The sequence below is a fragment of the Pinus tabuliformis genome, chromosome 5_2 (genome assembly GCF_031772625.1).
Source record: "Pinus tabuliformis cultivar Carrire ecotype Pingquan chromosome 5_2, CPIR1, whole genome shotgun sequence".
NCBI lineage: Eukaryota > Viridiplantae > Streptophyta > Pinopsida > Pinales > Pinaceae > Pinus > Pinus tabuliformis.
The window spans coordinates 144,229,884-144,249,047 of record NC_142306.1 but is presented as its reverse complement, the minus strand read 5'-3'; the positions used below and the strand labels follow the sequence as shown (position 1 = coordinate 144,249,047).

The window sequence follows — 19,164 nt, the reverse complement described above, 5'->3', positions numbered from 1 at the left end:
AGAATCCCCCTTAATGCTAAGCAACTTGATCTTCAAAGACTTTGCCAATTCAAGCCCCAACAATATAGCCTCATATTCAGCGACATTGTTGGTTGCTTCAAATTCTAATCGATAGGCAAACTTGAAAATGTGATCAAGGGGAGATTTAAGCACTATTCCAGCACCTTTACCATGCCTAGACGATGCACCATCGAAGTACATATACCAAACTTTATCCTTGAGACTCTTAATCTTATCATCGGGAGGAATTATGAAATTAGACATGATGGCATAGTTCCCAATGTCAGATTGCTCTTTGATTATCTCGTTGTGAGGTCTCTTAGGATCTTCGACATGAAATTTTCTTTCGGGCTCTCTATTTAGTCTTACAAAACCATCACCCCTAGGAGAAGGAATCATAGCATATGACCAATTCATTTGAATACTTCCTCCTAGATCAGAGGCCCACTTTCTGGATAACAGCATACCCCAGGCATCAGGCACATCCACAACAACAATATCCATGACAATCATGATGTCTGGGTAAACAGATAGATGAACTTGCAAATCTTTGATCAAACCATGCACTTCAATTTTCTTAGAATCCATGGCACATATGTTATAGTAGGGTCTAGAAACTCTTAAGTTAAGTTGTTCCATGACCCTTTTAGTCATTACACAAGCTGATGCACCAGAATCCAACATGCAATTATTCAATTTATATCCATTAACTAATAAGGTGATAAAGAAAGGCTGGTGATCTTTGTTATCAGCATCTAAGCTTTGCAAATATATGGGAGCATCGTGATAGTCAGCTTCTCGAGTTTTCTGTTGAGAAGTATTTACTTGAGAACCTTGAATAGCTTTTAGTAATTTGTCTCTTTGGGAAGGGATTTTAGCAATCTCGGAGACAGGAACCCAGATTTTTGCGTTGTTAAACCAACTTCCCAAATCGACATCTAATCCAGAGTTTATACCAGGGTTAAAAGTTCGAGGGGGAATTTGATTCCCGCTTTGATCCTTATCCCTTCTCTGGTATGTCAAACCTTTATCTCTAGCAATTTCCAAGATTTGCTCGGGAGAGGATTTCTCACCATATAACCTAGCCAAAATGTCATCTTCATTTTCAAGGTTATTTACATTAAAAGCTAATGAAGGATTCATAACGTCACAACTCCTTTCCTTGACCTCTATCCAATCATCCATAGACAAAGGAAACTTGCTACCTACTACATTTATTTGATCACCTTTTCCAAACATTCCATTATCTAAAATTCTTCTAACAATGGGACAAGTAACCTCTTCATGAAGAGCATCGCAAACAAGAAAGTAAGGAGGAGCATTATCAACCAAATTAGCTAGCGGATTAGGAGGTCTCTGCTCACTAGATTGACCCTTCTTTTGCCAATTGTTATTTCTATTATTATTATTTCGAGGTTGAAAACTTTGCGTTTGCGCTCTTTCCATTTGGATCAACCTATTCTGCAAAGTAGTTATCTCCTTATTATGATTGATTTCCATGGTTTCAATCTTTTGAAGCAATTTGAGAACAAGTTCGCTTTCAGGTTCTTGAACTACTTTTCCTTTAGGTTCTTTTAGTTTCGTAGCAGCCCTATCAAAACCTGGGATCTCAGACTTCCCAGATGTTGCCTTGTCCTTTTCAAGCTCTATAGCTAAGGCTTGGCAATCTCTATAATCATTAAGTTTAGCACGCCTTAATTCATAAGATGGCTCAGGACTAAAAGCATCAATGTAAAAATCTTGGAGAGGTTTCTCTGTAGGTTTATAGTCTTGAGGTAATTCTCTAATAATACCATTAAACCTTTTATTAAATTCTTCAATAGTTTCATTCTCTCTCTTTTTTATTATGCTAATAGCTTTTACAAGGTGTCTTCCTTCTCTCTTATCTCCATATTTTTCTTTAAAGGCATTAATGATCAATTCTAAGGAATCAAATGAATTCTGAGGCTTTTCAGTAAACCATTGATGAGCATTGCCCCCCAAGGTTAAAATAAAAAGAGTCATTCTAACATCTTCATGATCGAAATCAGGAGACCTTGCATACTTAGCCATCCATATACTAAAATCCCTCAGATGCGAATTTGCACTAATCGCATTATCTCCCTGAAAGCTAGGCAACTTATCTATCCCAACTGATGGAAGAGCATTGGGATACCCTGGAATGTTAGAAAAATTGCAAGGGGCATACATATCCATGATGTTGTGCCTAACTTGACTAGTAAAAAGCAAATGGATATCAGAGAGGGCTTCTTGTCCAAGGTTAATAAGAAGTGTATGAGAAGAGAGTTTGTGTAATCGTACCCTGAGGACCCTTTCAGGATCAGGAGTAGGATTGCACACACTGCTTGGATGTCTTCTAGTATACACTCTTGAAGATAATATATGAAGTGGAGTCGCCACCTGGACAAGAAGTGAAACACGGAAAAGCTCGAAATGAAAGAACCAAGGACAGAAAAACTCTATCCCCGGCAACGGCGCCAAAAAATGTTGTCACACAGATTGTCACGACAACGCTCAGACCGGGGGCTGTCACCCTAATCCCCGATCTCTCCGTTTAAGCCTGTCTCCCGCGGCTAAGGGGGGTAGACCCTATAGGAAAATGGATGACCAACTGTGAATCAGTTGGTTTGGGAGACACGAAAGGAAACCAACACTAAATAGATTTTATTAATTTAATAGACCAGTGCCTTATGGGGTTAATGTTTAAATGATTACTTACTAAATGTTGCAGAAATGTAAACCATGTAGAGCAATCATTTATCATCAAATAACTCAAACAAAGTTTAAATTTTATCAGATGCGAGAAAATGCTTAAATGATACTCCAGCAATTTAAAACTTCGAAAGATAAAGATCAATACACAGCCATGTAATTTTAAATGTTAACCAGATATCACATTCATGATCATTCAAGCATGCTAAATCACATAAAAATGATAAACATTAATTCCACATCAAAATTTTAATCTCAGCAGGAAAAAATAAAGCGTGATAAATCCCTAAACTAATACTGAATCTGGCAAAAAATTTCCACAATATTTTTATGTTTTTCAGACAAAAATTTAAAACAAAAAGTAAAACTAAATGAAACTTAAAAATCTAAATCTACACTTTTAAAAAGAAAAGAAACTCCCTTTTTATAATTTTATGATTTTAAAATTTAAAAAAAAAAAATATGTTTTTTAAAGCTTCAAACTTAAAACTAAAAATATAAAAAAATAAAATTTAACCTAATCTAAGACTAAATGATTTAAATCTAAATCTAAAGTTTTTTAAATCTAAACAAAATATAAACCTAAACCCTAACTAAAGTTAACGAATTTTTTATGAATTTTTTTTATGAATATAAATCTAGAAATAATGTAACTCTAAAATGATCTAATGCATGAAGACTGAACAAAACCTAAAAAAACTAAAATAAAAATGAAAATCGAATTTAATTTTTTATAAAGCCTAAACAAATTAAAGAAAAAAAACTTACGCTAAACCCTAAACTATAATCTGAATGTAATAAAACTACTGTCTAAAGTTCTCTAATCGCACTTACACTGAAACCAAAAACGATTTCTTCATACGCAGGCAGAGAAAAGACTTACGTATAACAGTTCACCAAAGATTTACCTGGCCCGTGCTATAACAGTTACCTGGCTCGTGCTATAAAAAAAAATTTAGACTGCTTTGTGTACAGGTGACATCCAGAAGGAAAGCGCATTTGAAATCGATCTGCAGTTGTGCATTTGCAGGGTGAGTTCTTCAGCAACTGGAGCAGCGTGTGAATAAGTTGCAAGTGCGTGGAGCCCCAAAGAAATCAACGCAGGGAGCACTAGTATCTCTATTTGCTGCAGGTGTAATGGCAGCAAGGTTTGAGGAGATTGAGCGATGAGAAGGCAGCACGTAGGGATTGTGGTAGCGTGAGATAGATAGCATGAGGGGCGTTTGAAAAACCAACGTTGCAAGTAAACCAAGAATTTGATGTGTGTTGTAGGGATGACTGCGTGTAGGTGAAGACAGAGGTTTGCTGGCAGATTCGGCACGTTTGTAGAACAGCAACTGATGATGGCGTACAGTGAGGAGGGTGAGGGGTATAGTACACACCGCAAGGACACACGAAATTTTCCAGAGACCTCAAAATTTCTCCAGATCTGAGACAAACACCCCTGCAAAAGCTATTTTCTGGGGCCAGATCTGGTGTCACACAAAAGAAATTTTTATCAGACCTGCAACCTGCAATGGGAAAACAAGCAACCGGAGAATATATGCAAATATTAAAACTAAAACCCTGCAAACTGGTCCAAAATTATAGCTCTACAACAGCCAGATTTGTCAGTTATCATCATTAATATTTTCAGAACTTCAAATTTGCTATGAAATGCTTTAGAAATATCTCATGCAAATCAGAAAACAAACTTAAATAATAAACCCAGGATCGAAACTGGCTGGGCTCTGCAAGAGAATGCTTGCGGGAGTTGGCTGGTTCAGCCGAGAACTTCCCCAAATGCCCACTGATCTTCTTCAATAAGGGTTTCCTGCACAGCTCACTTCAACCATCAATAAAGAGAGAAAAAACAGTACTAGATCTCAAAAGCAATGGAGATACCTGCCATTACTTCAGAAATTCTAATACCATTCAAACCCTAGCAAGTGAACAAGATACCTGTGCTCAACAATACTCTTTAATAAGCTGTTACTAATGGCTAAGAATTAAAATATGCAGAAAATAAAATAGCTCACAGCACTTCCAGAGAGTAACACCAGCAAGATTTCAACCCCAAAGTCTTTCTTTATTAGCACTAGAAAAAGTTTACAAGAGAGCTTCTTCAGCACAAAACTCACAGATCGAATGATCTCAAATGACCCCTAGGACCCTATTTAAAGGAAAAATTCCCAACGGCTAGTTCAAGTGATCCATGTCAAAATGATCTCGACCGTCAATGAGGATCAAGAGATCTCTTAATCTCATCCGTCGAATTTTTAATGCATTAAAAATTGAAATTTTGCATTTATTTACTCAAAATATTATTATTTTATTATTTTTTAAGTTTTTATTCTATTTTATTATTTATTTTATAAATTTTAATTTTTTATTTTTTTTTAATTTTTATTTTTTAGTTATTTTTTAATTTTTTAACCCTTCTTTTTTTTTTTTTTAAATGGATCCTCGAACTTAGCCTTTGGAAAAATCACCTAGGACCTAGGACTTAGAACCTATGAGGGGATTAAAACATTTTCTAACCCTCAAGACACTTTACATCATGACTTTTACAACTTTACATCTTAAGGGGGAAAACCCATTTGACATAGACCCTCATAAACCACCCAGTTCTGCGACACAACTATAATCTAGCAGATTAAAACACTAGAATTCTCCTAAGATTCTAATGACAAAATCCATTCCGGCTTTGGGGTTAGGTTGAAGGAAAACTCTGCCGATCATGGATCGATGAAACCAAAAACCTTCCGAAACGTAGTTTATCACTAGAAAGTTAGGTCCACCTAGGCAATTTACATACATGACTCATATCTGCTAAGATTATTTACAATTTATACATGCAGACTGGGTTTACAACATAATATGATCAAGTCGACGATGACTGTCGAATGGCATGGACATGTCGATCAAGCGCTATCCATTTTTGCGAAGAAAAGGGGGTGTACTGCTATGGGTAGTTGACACCTAGTGGTCAACAGGCTGCAACGGGGAAGAATGGCAGCAAGCACTGCGGCTACAATGTGTTGACGATGCGATGCGAGGAAAAGGGGCTGAAACTGCAATGTGTTGACAGTTAAATGCGAGGAGAAGGAACTAAGGCTGCGTCTCGTGGACAGGCTAACGACGGTGGTTGTCATTGTGTCAAACGATGGCAACGATTGGTCATTTTTGGACGACGATGGGCTCGAGTGGGCAGGTAATTTTTTTTTTAATTTATGTTTATGTTTTTTTATTTAGTATATATATTTTTTTTAATTCCACATCTTTATTATAATAAATTTGTTTATAATTTATTTTGTTTTTTTTAATATAATTTTTTCTAGTTATTATTATTATTATTTTAATATTTTTTTTCTTTGACCCCTTTTTTTAACATGTTGATTTTTCTCTTTTATTTTTTAATATAATTTTTCTCTTTTTAATGGCCAAAGGCCTCAATGACGAATCTGGCAAAATGGAGAAACTCACGAATTCATGTAGCGAACGCTTCAATCTTGATGACAACAATGTTGACGAAAGTTTGATGGCCAAAGGTCGGGTCAAGCTGACTCTGTGCAGTGGTTAAGCAGCCAGAGGATCGAATAGCTCTGATACCAAATGAAACGAACAAATTTCATTCTTCAAGTTAAATACTTCAGAAGACTTGGAATACGGAAATCTCCATTGAGGATATAAGAATATATATTAAAATGTATTAATAAGAATGATGATAGAATTGAGAGCGAGGGTCCTGTATATATAGTCAGGTAAGTACCCTTTCACGAACGGTCATGTCTGTAGAGACATGCCTCTTCCCTACTAATTATTAGTTAATTAATCATGGTTTATGTCTATTATTATTTATATCATTTTTACTATATATATATATAACACCCTTACCCATCACCACACATATTGCTCACTGTGTCATAAATAATTAATAAGTAATACTCTAAATAAAGTTTAAACTCAATGATATAAACTTAAGCGATAAAGTGAATATGGTTATAAATATAAATGTAAAATTTGATGTCAATTATAAATGTGATTATACATATATATTACAAAATATATAAATATAAATTATATTAATAAATTGTCAAGTAACAAATTTAACCAAAACATGGTACATAGTATGGGCCAAGGGCCTCTATATAAAAATTATATATATACTAATACTAAAGGAAAACCTAGAGCATATGTCAACATGCCATTACCATAAACAAATCTGATCACATGTTACAAGGAGATTGGACGTGTCACCATGTAAGAAAGTGACAGATTCAGCTAGTAGAGAAAGCGGTGGTTGTCGAGGAATGAATATAGAGAGACGGAAGGGAGCATGAAGGGAGGAAGCAGGAGGTAAAATTGTTGATGAAACAACGGGTAAAGTTGTGGGATTTCAAAAGGGAAATGAAATAGAGGAAGAGGGGATCCTGAGAGCAGTATTATCGGAGAATTATTGGAGAGAATGAGATTTGAGCTTTGTTCTTGGGGATTTTGGTACGAGGAGCAGAAGACTTCAATTTCGAAATCTTCTAGATCTGGAAACTCGATAGGTTGATCCCAAATAGGCTGGGAGGAAAAGGTCGGGTTGGTAGCAGGAGCGGGAGCAACTACAGATCAGAAACACCTTCAAATGGATTTCCAAGTATTCTTCTACATGTATATTGTTAAATTCTGGTTAAACTAAATGTCTGGGTAAATTTTAAAGTCTGGTATAGCTTTTTATTTAAGAATTGTCTGTGTAATTGTTTTAAGGCATTAACACTTAACAATTTTCAAGATTTCAAGACTAGCGGAATTGTAATGTTTCTACTGGATTTTGTGATGTACAAGGGTATGGAACTAACATTTAATCAAGATCACCAAGCCCTATATGTACCTCGATGTTGGTGGCATTGATTGTTGAGCTCCTCCTTCATGACCCTAGTGAAAATGTACACTTCACTAAAGCAAAATCATTGATTAGGATGTTAAGTTTTTTCTATGTTATGTTAATGCTTAGTGGGTGATCTTGAGGCCGAGGATCCCAATATAGGCAATGATTTTGATGTTATGAAGCTATTCATCATAGCATGATTTTCTTTAGAATTTGGAGGCCATTTAGAGCCTCTTTATTGATCTATTTTGATTCAGAGATGGATTGCACTTGGTGATATTTTGGCTATATGCACCCTTGCTATATACATGAGACATTTTGCATATTTGTGTATAATAATTTGAATTCATATGGATGCATATAAATTATATGTTCTTTTCAAAATTTTAATATTTTATGTATTTTTTGGTTGACCAATCTTTTGGTCCAGTTTCGATAACATTCCTGAGGATGATGTGACGAATCCATTGTTTTCATTGCCATGATTCATCTTAGGAGATACATCTATATTTCTTTTCATGTGATTTGTATCATTCTATTAGATCTTATGACTCAGGACAAATATCATATTTCAATATCAATATATGATCTATCACTTGACATCTTATACATCTCATATATCATTTTATTTTCATATTTATGTAACAATATTTTGTTTGACGTTAATGTTGTTTTATAAGCTAAAAATTTGAAAAAAAAATGATTATTTTTGTATTTTTGTAAGTTTCCTGATAATTTCTGATATTTTCCCCGATATTGCCAATAATTTAAATTTCGGACCCCCCGCGATAAATTGCCGATAACGATAACTGTAACATTGGTCCAAACAAGCTTGCAATAGTTTGGGACAAGCATTTGTTTTCCATGTGACCATAAAGGGATGTTGATAGAATAAATGTGTTAATAATAATCATATCATGGATCACACTGAGTACTTTTAAGTTAAAAATAGTTAATAAATTACTTAGTAAAGTGAATTAACTGTTTAAGTCACACTTATTTTAATGACTGCATAGTGATGGTTGTCTATCATAGGTCTCTCTCCCATACAAATCATGGTATTAGTTATTGCACACTGATTAGCATATCAAACATTTATTTTCTCACTGCAAATACTTTGGTGTATGTGTGTGCAACTTTTATAGGCCAATTGTCAAAATACACTGAACATATAGTTATAGCATACAATCACTCAAATTCCTTTCAACATATTCTAATAAAAATCAAGCATGTTGCCTCTTTTCTCTAGCTACTTGATAACAATAAGCAAATGCAAAACAATGTTTAGCTTGAACGATAAGGTAGTCATTTGTTATTATGTTCTAAAATGTTAGTCCTCCTTTAAAAAATACAGATGTCAAAATTTGAAATGAACACCTTTCTATAGAATTCAAGCTTGTTTTGCTCTCTGGTCTAGTTACATGATATTCATTAAGCAAATGCAAATCAATGTTCAACTTGCAATGATTAAAAAATTTACATGTGTTAGTGTGCCTTCTTTAATAGTTAAGTCCACCTAAGATAAATGGTAGATACTAAAGTTTGAATCCAGTATTTCACAGGGATGAAAGACATACATAGTACTTTCATAATGCCAGTCTTGAGTCCAAAGTTCCTGTACTACTCCCATCACCAGTCAATGTTCGATTCCGATCCTGTACTTGAAATGTTATTTTAAAGCTTTAAACAAAACCATTACTTTTTACGTGACAAAAACCACAGGTCCATAAACAACAGAAAAATCAATGGAGATAAGATGGAAGAATATACCTCCATGCCCCACTTGATATAATCCGGTGACTCACATGCTTTGTATTCATCAACTAAGCTCTGGACTATTTCTCGGGATTCATCAAACTCAGACAAATCGTTGTCCTAAGAACAGCACAAAATCTATGCTTGAGCTTCCATAAGGTAATCAGAATATCAATGAAACAGCAGAAACGGCCTAATTAGAAATGCTTTCACAACAATATGATATTTTAATCCAAGTTCCCTTTGCTCAGACAATCATGTTCATATTCATTACAGTGATGTGAATAAGTGCTCATATTCATTACAGTGTTCGATATCAGCTCTCATATTCATTAAAATGATGCATATAAATCATAGTTCTAAATTCACATCACACACTAGGAAAAATATCAAATTTCATATGGTCACTGAAGTTTTAATGTATTGATATGTATTCTAACCAAATGGGCACCTTTGCGACAGGATCAACCAATTCAAAATGAAAACATACTATATTGACATTCAGAAAGTGGCAATCCATTGATAAAAATCATAGAAAATGCCGCCTAGCATTCTTTTTTTCTGTAACATGTAACATTTGGACTGGAGAACAGTGGTGACGGTATGACGCATCCCTGGAAAAGTTAGAGCACACTCCCAAATTTTCAAGGGACCACACATTGAGGATGGCAATTATATATATATATATATATATATATATATATATATATCTATGTTGCACGGGTTCCCGAACCCAGGGGTGGGGTTCTCGAACCCGTCCCGGGTTCCCGTCCCCACGTTCCGGGTGCTGGAACGGGTACCTCTGAGAAGAACCCTGAAGAACCCGGTTCTTCTTGAAAGAACCCGAGACTTCGAAATCATAAACCGGGTTCTTTTGATACATCGGAAAGGATTGGAAAGTGTCGATGTAGATGTAATATTCCCAACTCAAATATACTCAATTTTCTCTTAAAATTTCTGAGTTTTTAATTGAGTTTCAATGAGTCTTAATTGAGGTATTTTATCAAATAGTTGAAGGACAACTGCTGTACATGTTGGTTTTATATTTTCTCTCAAGTGACATGGACAGGGGTCATTGCAGCAATGGGAAAATGCTTCAAATAACTAGACAACTTATTTATAAACTCAGAATTAGACTTTCACTGCTGTTACAGCTTAAAATGATGAAAATTTCTGAGCATAAACAGCCATGCAATTAATTAGACACCAATAGATGTAGTGAAGGTCAAAACGGTGGAACCTGGTAGCATTACAGCAGTATATAAATGGAATATCAGCCTTTAAATAATAGATCTTCAGCCATTAAAATCAGTCTTCTACAGCAGAGATGGATCAGCAATAAACATAGCTTGTTCTCTGAAAAATCGTAGTTTAAGAGCAAATTTCCCAAATTTTACAATGCCATTGCGAAGGACACACCTGGAACATGCTCCATCTCATAAGAACTTAAACTTGCTGATTGTCAGAGCCTTTGCAATTAACTTGATTTCTTGACTAGGCAAGCTGCTACAGGATTTGGCAAAAATATTGAAATCTGGACAGTGAATAAGGATACATAAATTGGGCTCTATTATCTCTTGAAAGAGGATATTTGATTAGCCTTTAACCTCTGAAATCAATACAGTTAAATCATAAATATTTTAGTTTTCTTGTTTAAAGTTGAAAAATATACAAATTCATATATATTATAATTTATAAAATATAATATATATATATATATATATATATATAATACCCCTGACGAACCCGCGCACCCTGTTTCAAAAATCGACGTCCCCGTCCCCGTTCCCGTACCCGTCCCGTCCCCGAACCCATGTTTCCTGGCAACATAGATATATATATATATATATATATATATATATATATATTCAGAATTCAAGATTAACATTTGTAGTTGTTTCAAGCTTGTGATCATAGCAAGCTATTCTTTATAGTATTATGCACAACCCTTACACTTGCCAATTAAAATCTCTAACAAATTTAAAAAGGGTTGAGTGACATTCCATTATTGGCCACAAGACATAAGCTTTAGCTTTAGGAAACTTAACTCTAACTACTTTCAATTTGTAATAAGGTCCATGAAGGATCTATCACAGATAACTGTCTTTATAGCAGTTTTTTCCCTCCTATTTCTTGTTAATGATAACTATGTTAAACATAAAAGGAATTCCCGTCTCAATAGGTTTTACAAACTTTTACAGCTGCATTGAAAACCACCATGAAATACGTTGGCTTTTTTAAGATATTACATTCATATTTCAGATTAAGAAGGGAATTGAACAGGAATTTATTTAAACACTTAGTATCCAATCCAAGTCACTACTATTTGATTGTTTTAACTTTTCACAGGATGGTGGAAGCACTGAACTTGAATGACTCCTCGAAACCAACGTACAATATGTAAAACAGATGAGATTATCCAAAAATGAGAAAGAACAAGAGCAATAACCACAAGGTTTAGCCATTTAAAATGTTGCATTTTCTGTTTTCTTGACATGGAGGCTAGTTCTTGTAATTTTACCATTGAAAATACAATATCTAAAACACCAAAAATCCAAATTGAAACCCATCATACAAAACCCATTTGAGCAGCAACTTGTACAAAAAATTTAGATTCAATGCATTACAAAAAATAATGAATGGGAAAAATAATCATATTGCTCAATCACCAATGTCCATGATTGTCAAAACTGAAGCTATATGCTTGGATTATCCCTGAAAGCTGCCCAGAAAATCCTTGAAATCTGCCAAAAACATCCCTGAAATCTATCTAGAACATCCTTGAAATCTGTCTAGAACGTCTTGGGGATGGCCAGCAAGTCCCCAAGTCCCGAATGAAGTCCCCAGCAGTTTGGGGATGTTTCCTAAGTGTCCAAAAGTCTCCAGAACACAGGAACACATGGTACATGGGTTTTTTTGGGAGGGACCACTCCCTATGCAACATAGGAAAAAATGGAACAATTCAATATTACCTTTGAATTGGCAAAAAGAATGTCTCCTTGCATAATATGGATTACAAACATGCATCAACTGAATGTTAGTGACTTAGCTAACTCTTTCTTGGTTTAGGCTTAACTAACTCTTTCCTGGTTTATTAGTGAACCATCTCTCTAGAGATGATAAGAAAGATTCTATTAGAAATATTCTTGTTATTGCTCCGACACATATCCCCAAAAATGGATCCAGCGATAATAGATCCAAATCAATTTTCTGAAATGGTGTCACAATAGAAATTCAGGTAAAAAGTGGCCAAGTTACAATGTTGTAGAAATTTTTGCATGGGAATTATTGTGCCTTTTTACCACTTGTCATCCACAGTCCATGTTACCCACCAAAATGCAGGTAACCCATAAGAGAAAACGTTCTCCTCCTTGGACAACCAGCCAGCCAACAACTATTCATTTTGATTAACATGTTCTTTGATTACAACAATTACTTCAATGTTTCATATTAGCCCATTTATCAATCCATATCATTTCCATTAGCAATCACATAAGTCATTAACACATTGACATTAACTGAAGAAAGAACATAAACCTTAAATGCAGAAGACAAGCCAAGACAAGGGAACCCCAAAATTTGGCAAATGCTAGGGAAAAACCCCATGATGGGGAAAACCCTTTGATCAAATGTTCTTATTATTATATCAAATGTTCAGCAGAGAGAGAGAGAGAGAGAGTACAATAGTATAAGTCAAAATAGACTTGCCAAATTACTGTTCAAAACAGCCTTGTAAGTTCTGGAAATCTAGTTAATGTAGCTTATTGCCTGGATAGGGTTCTTAACAGTCACTATGTAACCTTCTTCCAATGAGTTGCACCCTTTGTTGTCCTCTTCCAGACATCCAACAATGATCTAGGAGTTGCGGCTCCTCTTCAAGGCACCCTACAGCAGTCTTGTACTAACAGCAACAAGAATCTACCCACAAACTAGGGCTATACCCTTTGTTTTGTTAAAATTGGCAACTAGGGCCAAACTCCATGTGGGTCATCTTATTCATCGCTGATAATATTCTTATTAGACTCCTCTTGTTGAGAGGTGTAGGATTGATCTAAAGATCATCCGATTCCGATAAGTATTTATGGAGATATGAATTTATTTTGATTATGGAATAATTATCAAGCCTACCAACAACTCATGTAGGCTCAGAAGCCCAACAGTCGCATCTATTCAATTATCATCAGATGTGTATAAATATAGGAGGACTTTTCCTCATTTGGTCTCACTCAACTCATCACATCTCTCTCTCTCTCTCTCTCTCTCTCTCTCTCTCCAACGCAGTAAAGAGTCTCTTCTCTCCTGTGCAGTAGGTGACTCTCTCTCACACATGTGGAAGGAAGGACGCAGAATTTAGTGCTGCAACTGCAGAACCAAAGTTTGACCAGCGTTGACCAGAAGACTCCCTCCTCAGAACTGCGTTGTAGGTCCATCTGAACCTCCTCTGAAGGCCGCATTTTTTGGTGGTGGAATCAAGCCGATCCGACGGTCGGTTTGCGAGATATCGACTGCCCTAGTTTTGATGATGAAGCTGCTAACGCTGATGCTGCTGATCTAGGGTTTGCTACTACTGATATAAATCAGATTTTTGTACTATTTCTCTCTACTGAATTATTGAAGATAAAAGAAGATTTGATCAAAGGGTTTCCCCATATTGGGGTTTGTCCCTGGCTAGTCGCCACATCTTGTGTCTCTTGTCTTGGCTTGTTTTCTATTGATCGTTTAATGTTCTATCTGCACTTTACTTATGCACATGTGATTGCTAATCTAATAATAAGAAAGAGAAGTAAATTGCTCTAAGCATAGAACATACCATAAATTAACATGGTATCCGAGCGGAGGTGAAGACAAAGCCCGAGCAAAAGCAAGAGCAATCATCGAAGAGAAGATTAGCAAGGCTATCCTAAAGAACTATGGGGTCCTCAACACTCTTCCCTGCCGAAGACAAGCTCCGTGAGAAATTTGACTATCACGGATGGAAGATGTCTATCGATCTAACCTTAGAAGATCAAGGAGTGTTGGACCATGTGAGAGGCAATATTGTTGAGCCTCCATCAAATGCACCCGCTGGTGCGAGGAAAAAATGGAAAACCGGCGAAGTCAAAACAAAGAAGATCATCCGAGACTCAATCGACAAGCGCTTGGCTTACATCTCCGATCTGAACACCTCCAAGGAAATCTACAATATACTGGTGAGTTTATTTAAAGTTAATGATGCAAATCAAGTTCTGTTTCTTAGAAATAAGCTGAAGGAAATTAAGAAGGGCAAAGATGAGAGTATGCAAGCATACTTCTTAAGGATCACCGAGATCAGGAACGATCTCCTATCTATTGGGGAGACTATTACTGATAGGGAAATGGCACTCACAACTCTTGGAGGATTACCATCCGAATGGTACATGTTCAGGACTACTCTTCTGAACAATAATGTAATTCCTGGTTTCGAGGAATTAATGGCTAGATGCATTCAAGAAGAAACAAGGGTAGAAGAGCAAGAAATGCCCATGCCTAAAGGTCCTCCTATTGCCTTTTCTTCTCATGCTAAGAAAAGAAATAATTTCGGGACTAAATCAAAAAGAAAGGTTGGACCTAAGGGTGGAAGAAAAGGACGATGTTACATTTGCGATAAACCAGGTCACTATGCGAAGGAGTGCCCTGATAGAAAGATCTCACACCAGGACGATGATCAAAATTCCTCTCATGGCAATCATAGGAATGGGAAATCTAATAGCAAAGGTAAAAGGAGTGTTGGTAATCAAGGAAGAGGACAACCATTCAAGAAGGCTAAAAATTCCAGGTATGAATCCAACATTGTTGAAAATAAGCAGGATGAATATTATTTACCAGCTGCTCTATCTACCTATGCTCCTTCAGAGTCAATGGGAATTTGGCTCACTGATAGTGGTGCATCAAGGCACTTCACTGGTTACAAAGAAGTTCTTCATAATCTAATAGAGAAGGCAACTAACCTGGAAATTGTCCTTGGAGATAATATGAAATATCCCGTGAAAGGTGTAGGCAATATCTCTCTTAAATTGAATCAAGGAAATACGATCCACTTACAGGATGTATTATATACTTGACCTGAAGAAGAACCTGGTGTCCATCTCAGCATTGGAAGACAAAGGCTACAAGGTGACCTTCAGCGATGGCAAGGTACGAATATGGAAAAATAATGTTAAAGATGCCTTCACTCTTGGGTTTCGAGTTGATTCATTATATCAGGTCGGTGGAAGTCCGCTAGGTGTCATGTCTTGTGACACATCTTTTCAGTTTGAACTTAGGCATCAGAGGTTTTCCCACCTTCATTATAAATCTCTACTCGATGTAAGACAAATGGTGACAGGGATGCCTGAATTCTGAGTAGAGAAAGAAGGTGTATGTCCGGGATGTGCCAAAGGAAAGCTCAAAAGGGGACCATTCCCCTCAAGCCAAAGCAAGACCTCCAATATATTACAGTCGGTTCACTCAGACATATATGGTATGATGCCTGTGAACTCCTTGGGAGGATATTTATATTACCTTACTTTTACAGATGACTATTCTCGAAAGACTTAGATATACTTCTTGAAGAAGAAGGATGAAGTGTTCTCTTGGTTTCGACACTTCAAAACCTTGATCGAGAATCAAACCGAAAAGAAGATCAAGATCTTAAGGACTGATAATGGGACTGAATATGAAACTAACAAGTTTCATGACTCTTGTAAAGTGGTTGGCATCAAGAGGGAGACTACTACACCATATACTCCTGAACAGAATGGTGTGGCGGAAAATAAGAATCGTACAATTGTGGAAGTTGTTCGTGCCATGCTCCCTGATCAAAGACTTCCGAAGTTTCTATGGGCCAAAGCTGCAAACACCGCTGTATATGTACAAAACCGATGCCCTCATCAAGCATTAGGTTCCAATACTCCTGAAGAAATGTTCACCGATAAGAAACCTAACGTATCTCATGTTAAAATTTTTGGAAGCTCGTATATTTTCATGTGCCAAAAGAGAAAAGGAATAAATTGGGTGCATCTGGAAAGAAAGGGATCTTTGTGGGCTATGATGAAAATACTAAGGGCTATAGAATCTGTGTAGCCAGTCAAAGGGAAGTCGTGATTAGTCATGATGTCACCTTTGACGAAGATATGGCCCTCAGCAAGGTGAACAATCTTCCTACAGTAAGGAGCTCTCAAGAAGCTGACACCAGGGAACCACAAGAAAAAGAGTATGACGAGACATTTGTACCTGTTGCCAGATATACCACCATCCGCTCGATCATAGCCCTTGCGGCTTCACAAGGATGGAACCTACATCAGATGGATGTCAAGACCGCGTTCTTGCATGGTTCGAACAAAGAAGAGGTCTACGTGGAGCAACCCGAAGGATTTGAGATTTATGATCGAAAATCTCATGTATGCAGGTTGAAGAAGGCTCTCTATGGGTTGAAGCAAGCACCCCGAGCATGGTATGAGAGGATCGATAGCTACTTGATGAAGCTGGGAGTAAATCCGATCCTAACCCTTACTTTAAGGTTGAAGATGGCAAACCTCTCATACTGGTGCTATATGTGGATGACCTCTTTCCAACAGGTGCAGACCCTCTCATTCACAAATGTAAGAGGGAGTTGGCTTCTAAATTTGAAATGAAGGACCTAGGACTAATGCACTATTTCCTAGGACTAGAAGTCTAGCAAAAGCCAAGGGAAATTTTCCTATCTCAAGGAAAATATGTGGTGAAGATATTGGAAAGATTCGGTATGGTGGACTGCAAGCCTGTGACTATCTCGAGGATCTTAACTTTCAGAAGTTATATGGTAGTAATGTCGGACCAGATTTGAGAAATGCCTCTGAGTTTCATAAACTCATTCGCGTTGATGTTCTTGGTGAACCTCCATCCAAACATATGTTTTGCAGTGAGCATGATGAGCTCATATTTGGTTAAGCCTCACTAGATTGATGCCAAGAATCTTTTGAGATGTCTTTGGGGCACAATCTCTAATGGATTGAGATACACTGCCGAAAATATGAAACTGCATGATTATTCGAATGCTGAGCGAGCAGGTAGTGTGGAGAGCACTTCTCAGTGCTGGTTCTCTTTGGAATCTGCCTCGATATCCTGGATGAGCAGGAAGCAGAAGTCGATGGCTCTGAGCACCACCAAGGCAGAATACATTGCTGCTAGCATGGCCTCCTATGAGGCAGTCTGGTTGTGGAAGCTCTTCAGTGAGCTGTTTGTACACATGATGAATACCACTATGATTCTCTGTGACAACCAAAGGTGGGATTCGATTATAGAGGAATCCCGTATTCGATGATTGCTCCTACAAATAAACATAAAGTGCTGCCTTATCTGGGATAAATCGATGAGCAAGGAGGCTCCATCGCATTGAGACTGAAGTACAGGTTGTTAACATTTTGACAAAGCCCCAGGGAAAGATCAAATCTGTGATTTTCCCGAATGACTTGGAGTCATCGAGAGACCCTTGAAAAAGGGTCCTGCATGTTGCATACATTGAGCTCTGGGAGCTCTGGGGGCTTGCGGTTCTTACTGGAGTAACATACGACCACAGGGTGACTCACCCTCCCCTGGTGGTGCGCACTAAGACAAGATGATTCGCTCTCTTGTGGGACAAGATGACTCGCTCTCCTGTGGACAAGATGATTAGTTCTCATGTAGACAAGATGATTCGCTCTCTTGTGGGACAGGGTGATTCGCTCTCCTGTGAACAGGATGATTCGCTCTCATGTGGACAAGATGATTCACTCTCTTGTGGGATAGGATGATTCGCTCTCCTGTGGGACAGGATAATTCGCTCTCCTATGGACAGGATGATTCGCTCTCCTGTGGACAAGATGATTCGCTCTCTTGTGGGATAGGTTGATTCGCTATCCTGTGGACAGGATGATTCGCTCTCCTGTGGACAAGATGATTCGCTCTCTTGTGTAGCAAGATGATTAGTTCTCCTGTGAAGTCAACATGATGTGTTCTCCATGACAAAATGTAGCAGGATGATTTGTTCTCCTGTGAGGTCTGGATGATGTGTTCTCCATGACAATTGTAGCAGGATGATTAGTTCTCCTGTGAGGACGGGATTGATTAAGTTCTCCTGTCGAGGCATCCTACCCATGCAGTCAGGGACTCATGGGAAGTACCTCTCATCTGATCAATGAGCAGGGAAATGAAGTTAGGGACCATAGTAGTACCGATGGACACATCATTATATCTACCGCACTCCCTACGCTAGGATGACCTTCATTGATTTGTGATCAATGATACTAGTCTGGGACTAGTGGTAGGTGTGGTACCTACTATGACGCTGACTTCGGGTCGGTTGAGACTGGTCTGGGACCAATGGTACGCACTCTGACAGTGACTTTGAGTCAGTGGAGGATGATACTGGTCTAGGACTAGTGGTACGCACTCTAAGACTAACTTTGAGTCAGTGGAGGATGATACTAGTCTGGGACCAATGGTAGGAGTTATACTCGCTATGACGCTGACTTCGGGTTGGTTGAGACTGGTCTGCGACTAGTGTTACATACTCTGAGACTGACTTTGAGTCAGTATGATGCATCCTCGATCATTTCTTCTTCTTCATAATTCGGACAAAAGCAGAGTAGAACAAAACAAAGCAGAGCAGAGCAGAACAGAGCAGAGCAGTGCAGATCAATACAGGGCAGAACAAAACAAAGCAGAACAGTACAGATCAGTACAGGGCAGAACAAGACAAAGCAGACAAGCAGAATAGAGCAGAGCAGGGCAAGGGTCAAGTTGTAACAGGCAGTGCATTTGATGGATGAATAGTAGCGACCGACAGACAGATTGCAGATGGAGTTCTCCCTAGTTGAGAGGGA

General features: G+C 37.5%; 1 protein-coding gene across 1 annotated transcript in view; it reads right to left on the bottom strand.

The window, feature by feature from the left end:
* The window catches only part of LOC149157933 (tubulin gamma chain-like), a 236,874-nt gene that overhangs the window by 92,995 nt on the left and 124,715 nt on the right, over positions 1–19,164 (bottom strand). Inside the window, exons 9-10 of the mRNA XM_089433826.1 lie at positions 9,341–9,445; positions 9,148–9,225 (exon numbers count right to left, since the gene is read on the bottom strand). Of these exons, the coding sequence (XP_089289952.1) occupies positions 9,157–9,225; positions 9,341–9,445 (174 nt within the window). The 3' untranslated portion in view covers positions 9,148–9,156. The remainder of the gene's footprint in view (positions 1–9,147; positions 9,226–9,340; positions 9,446–19,164) is intronic.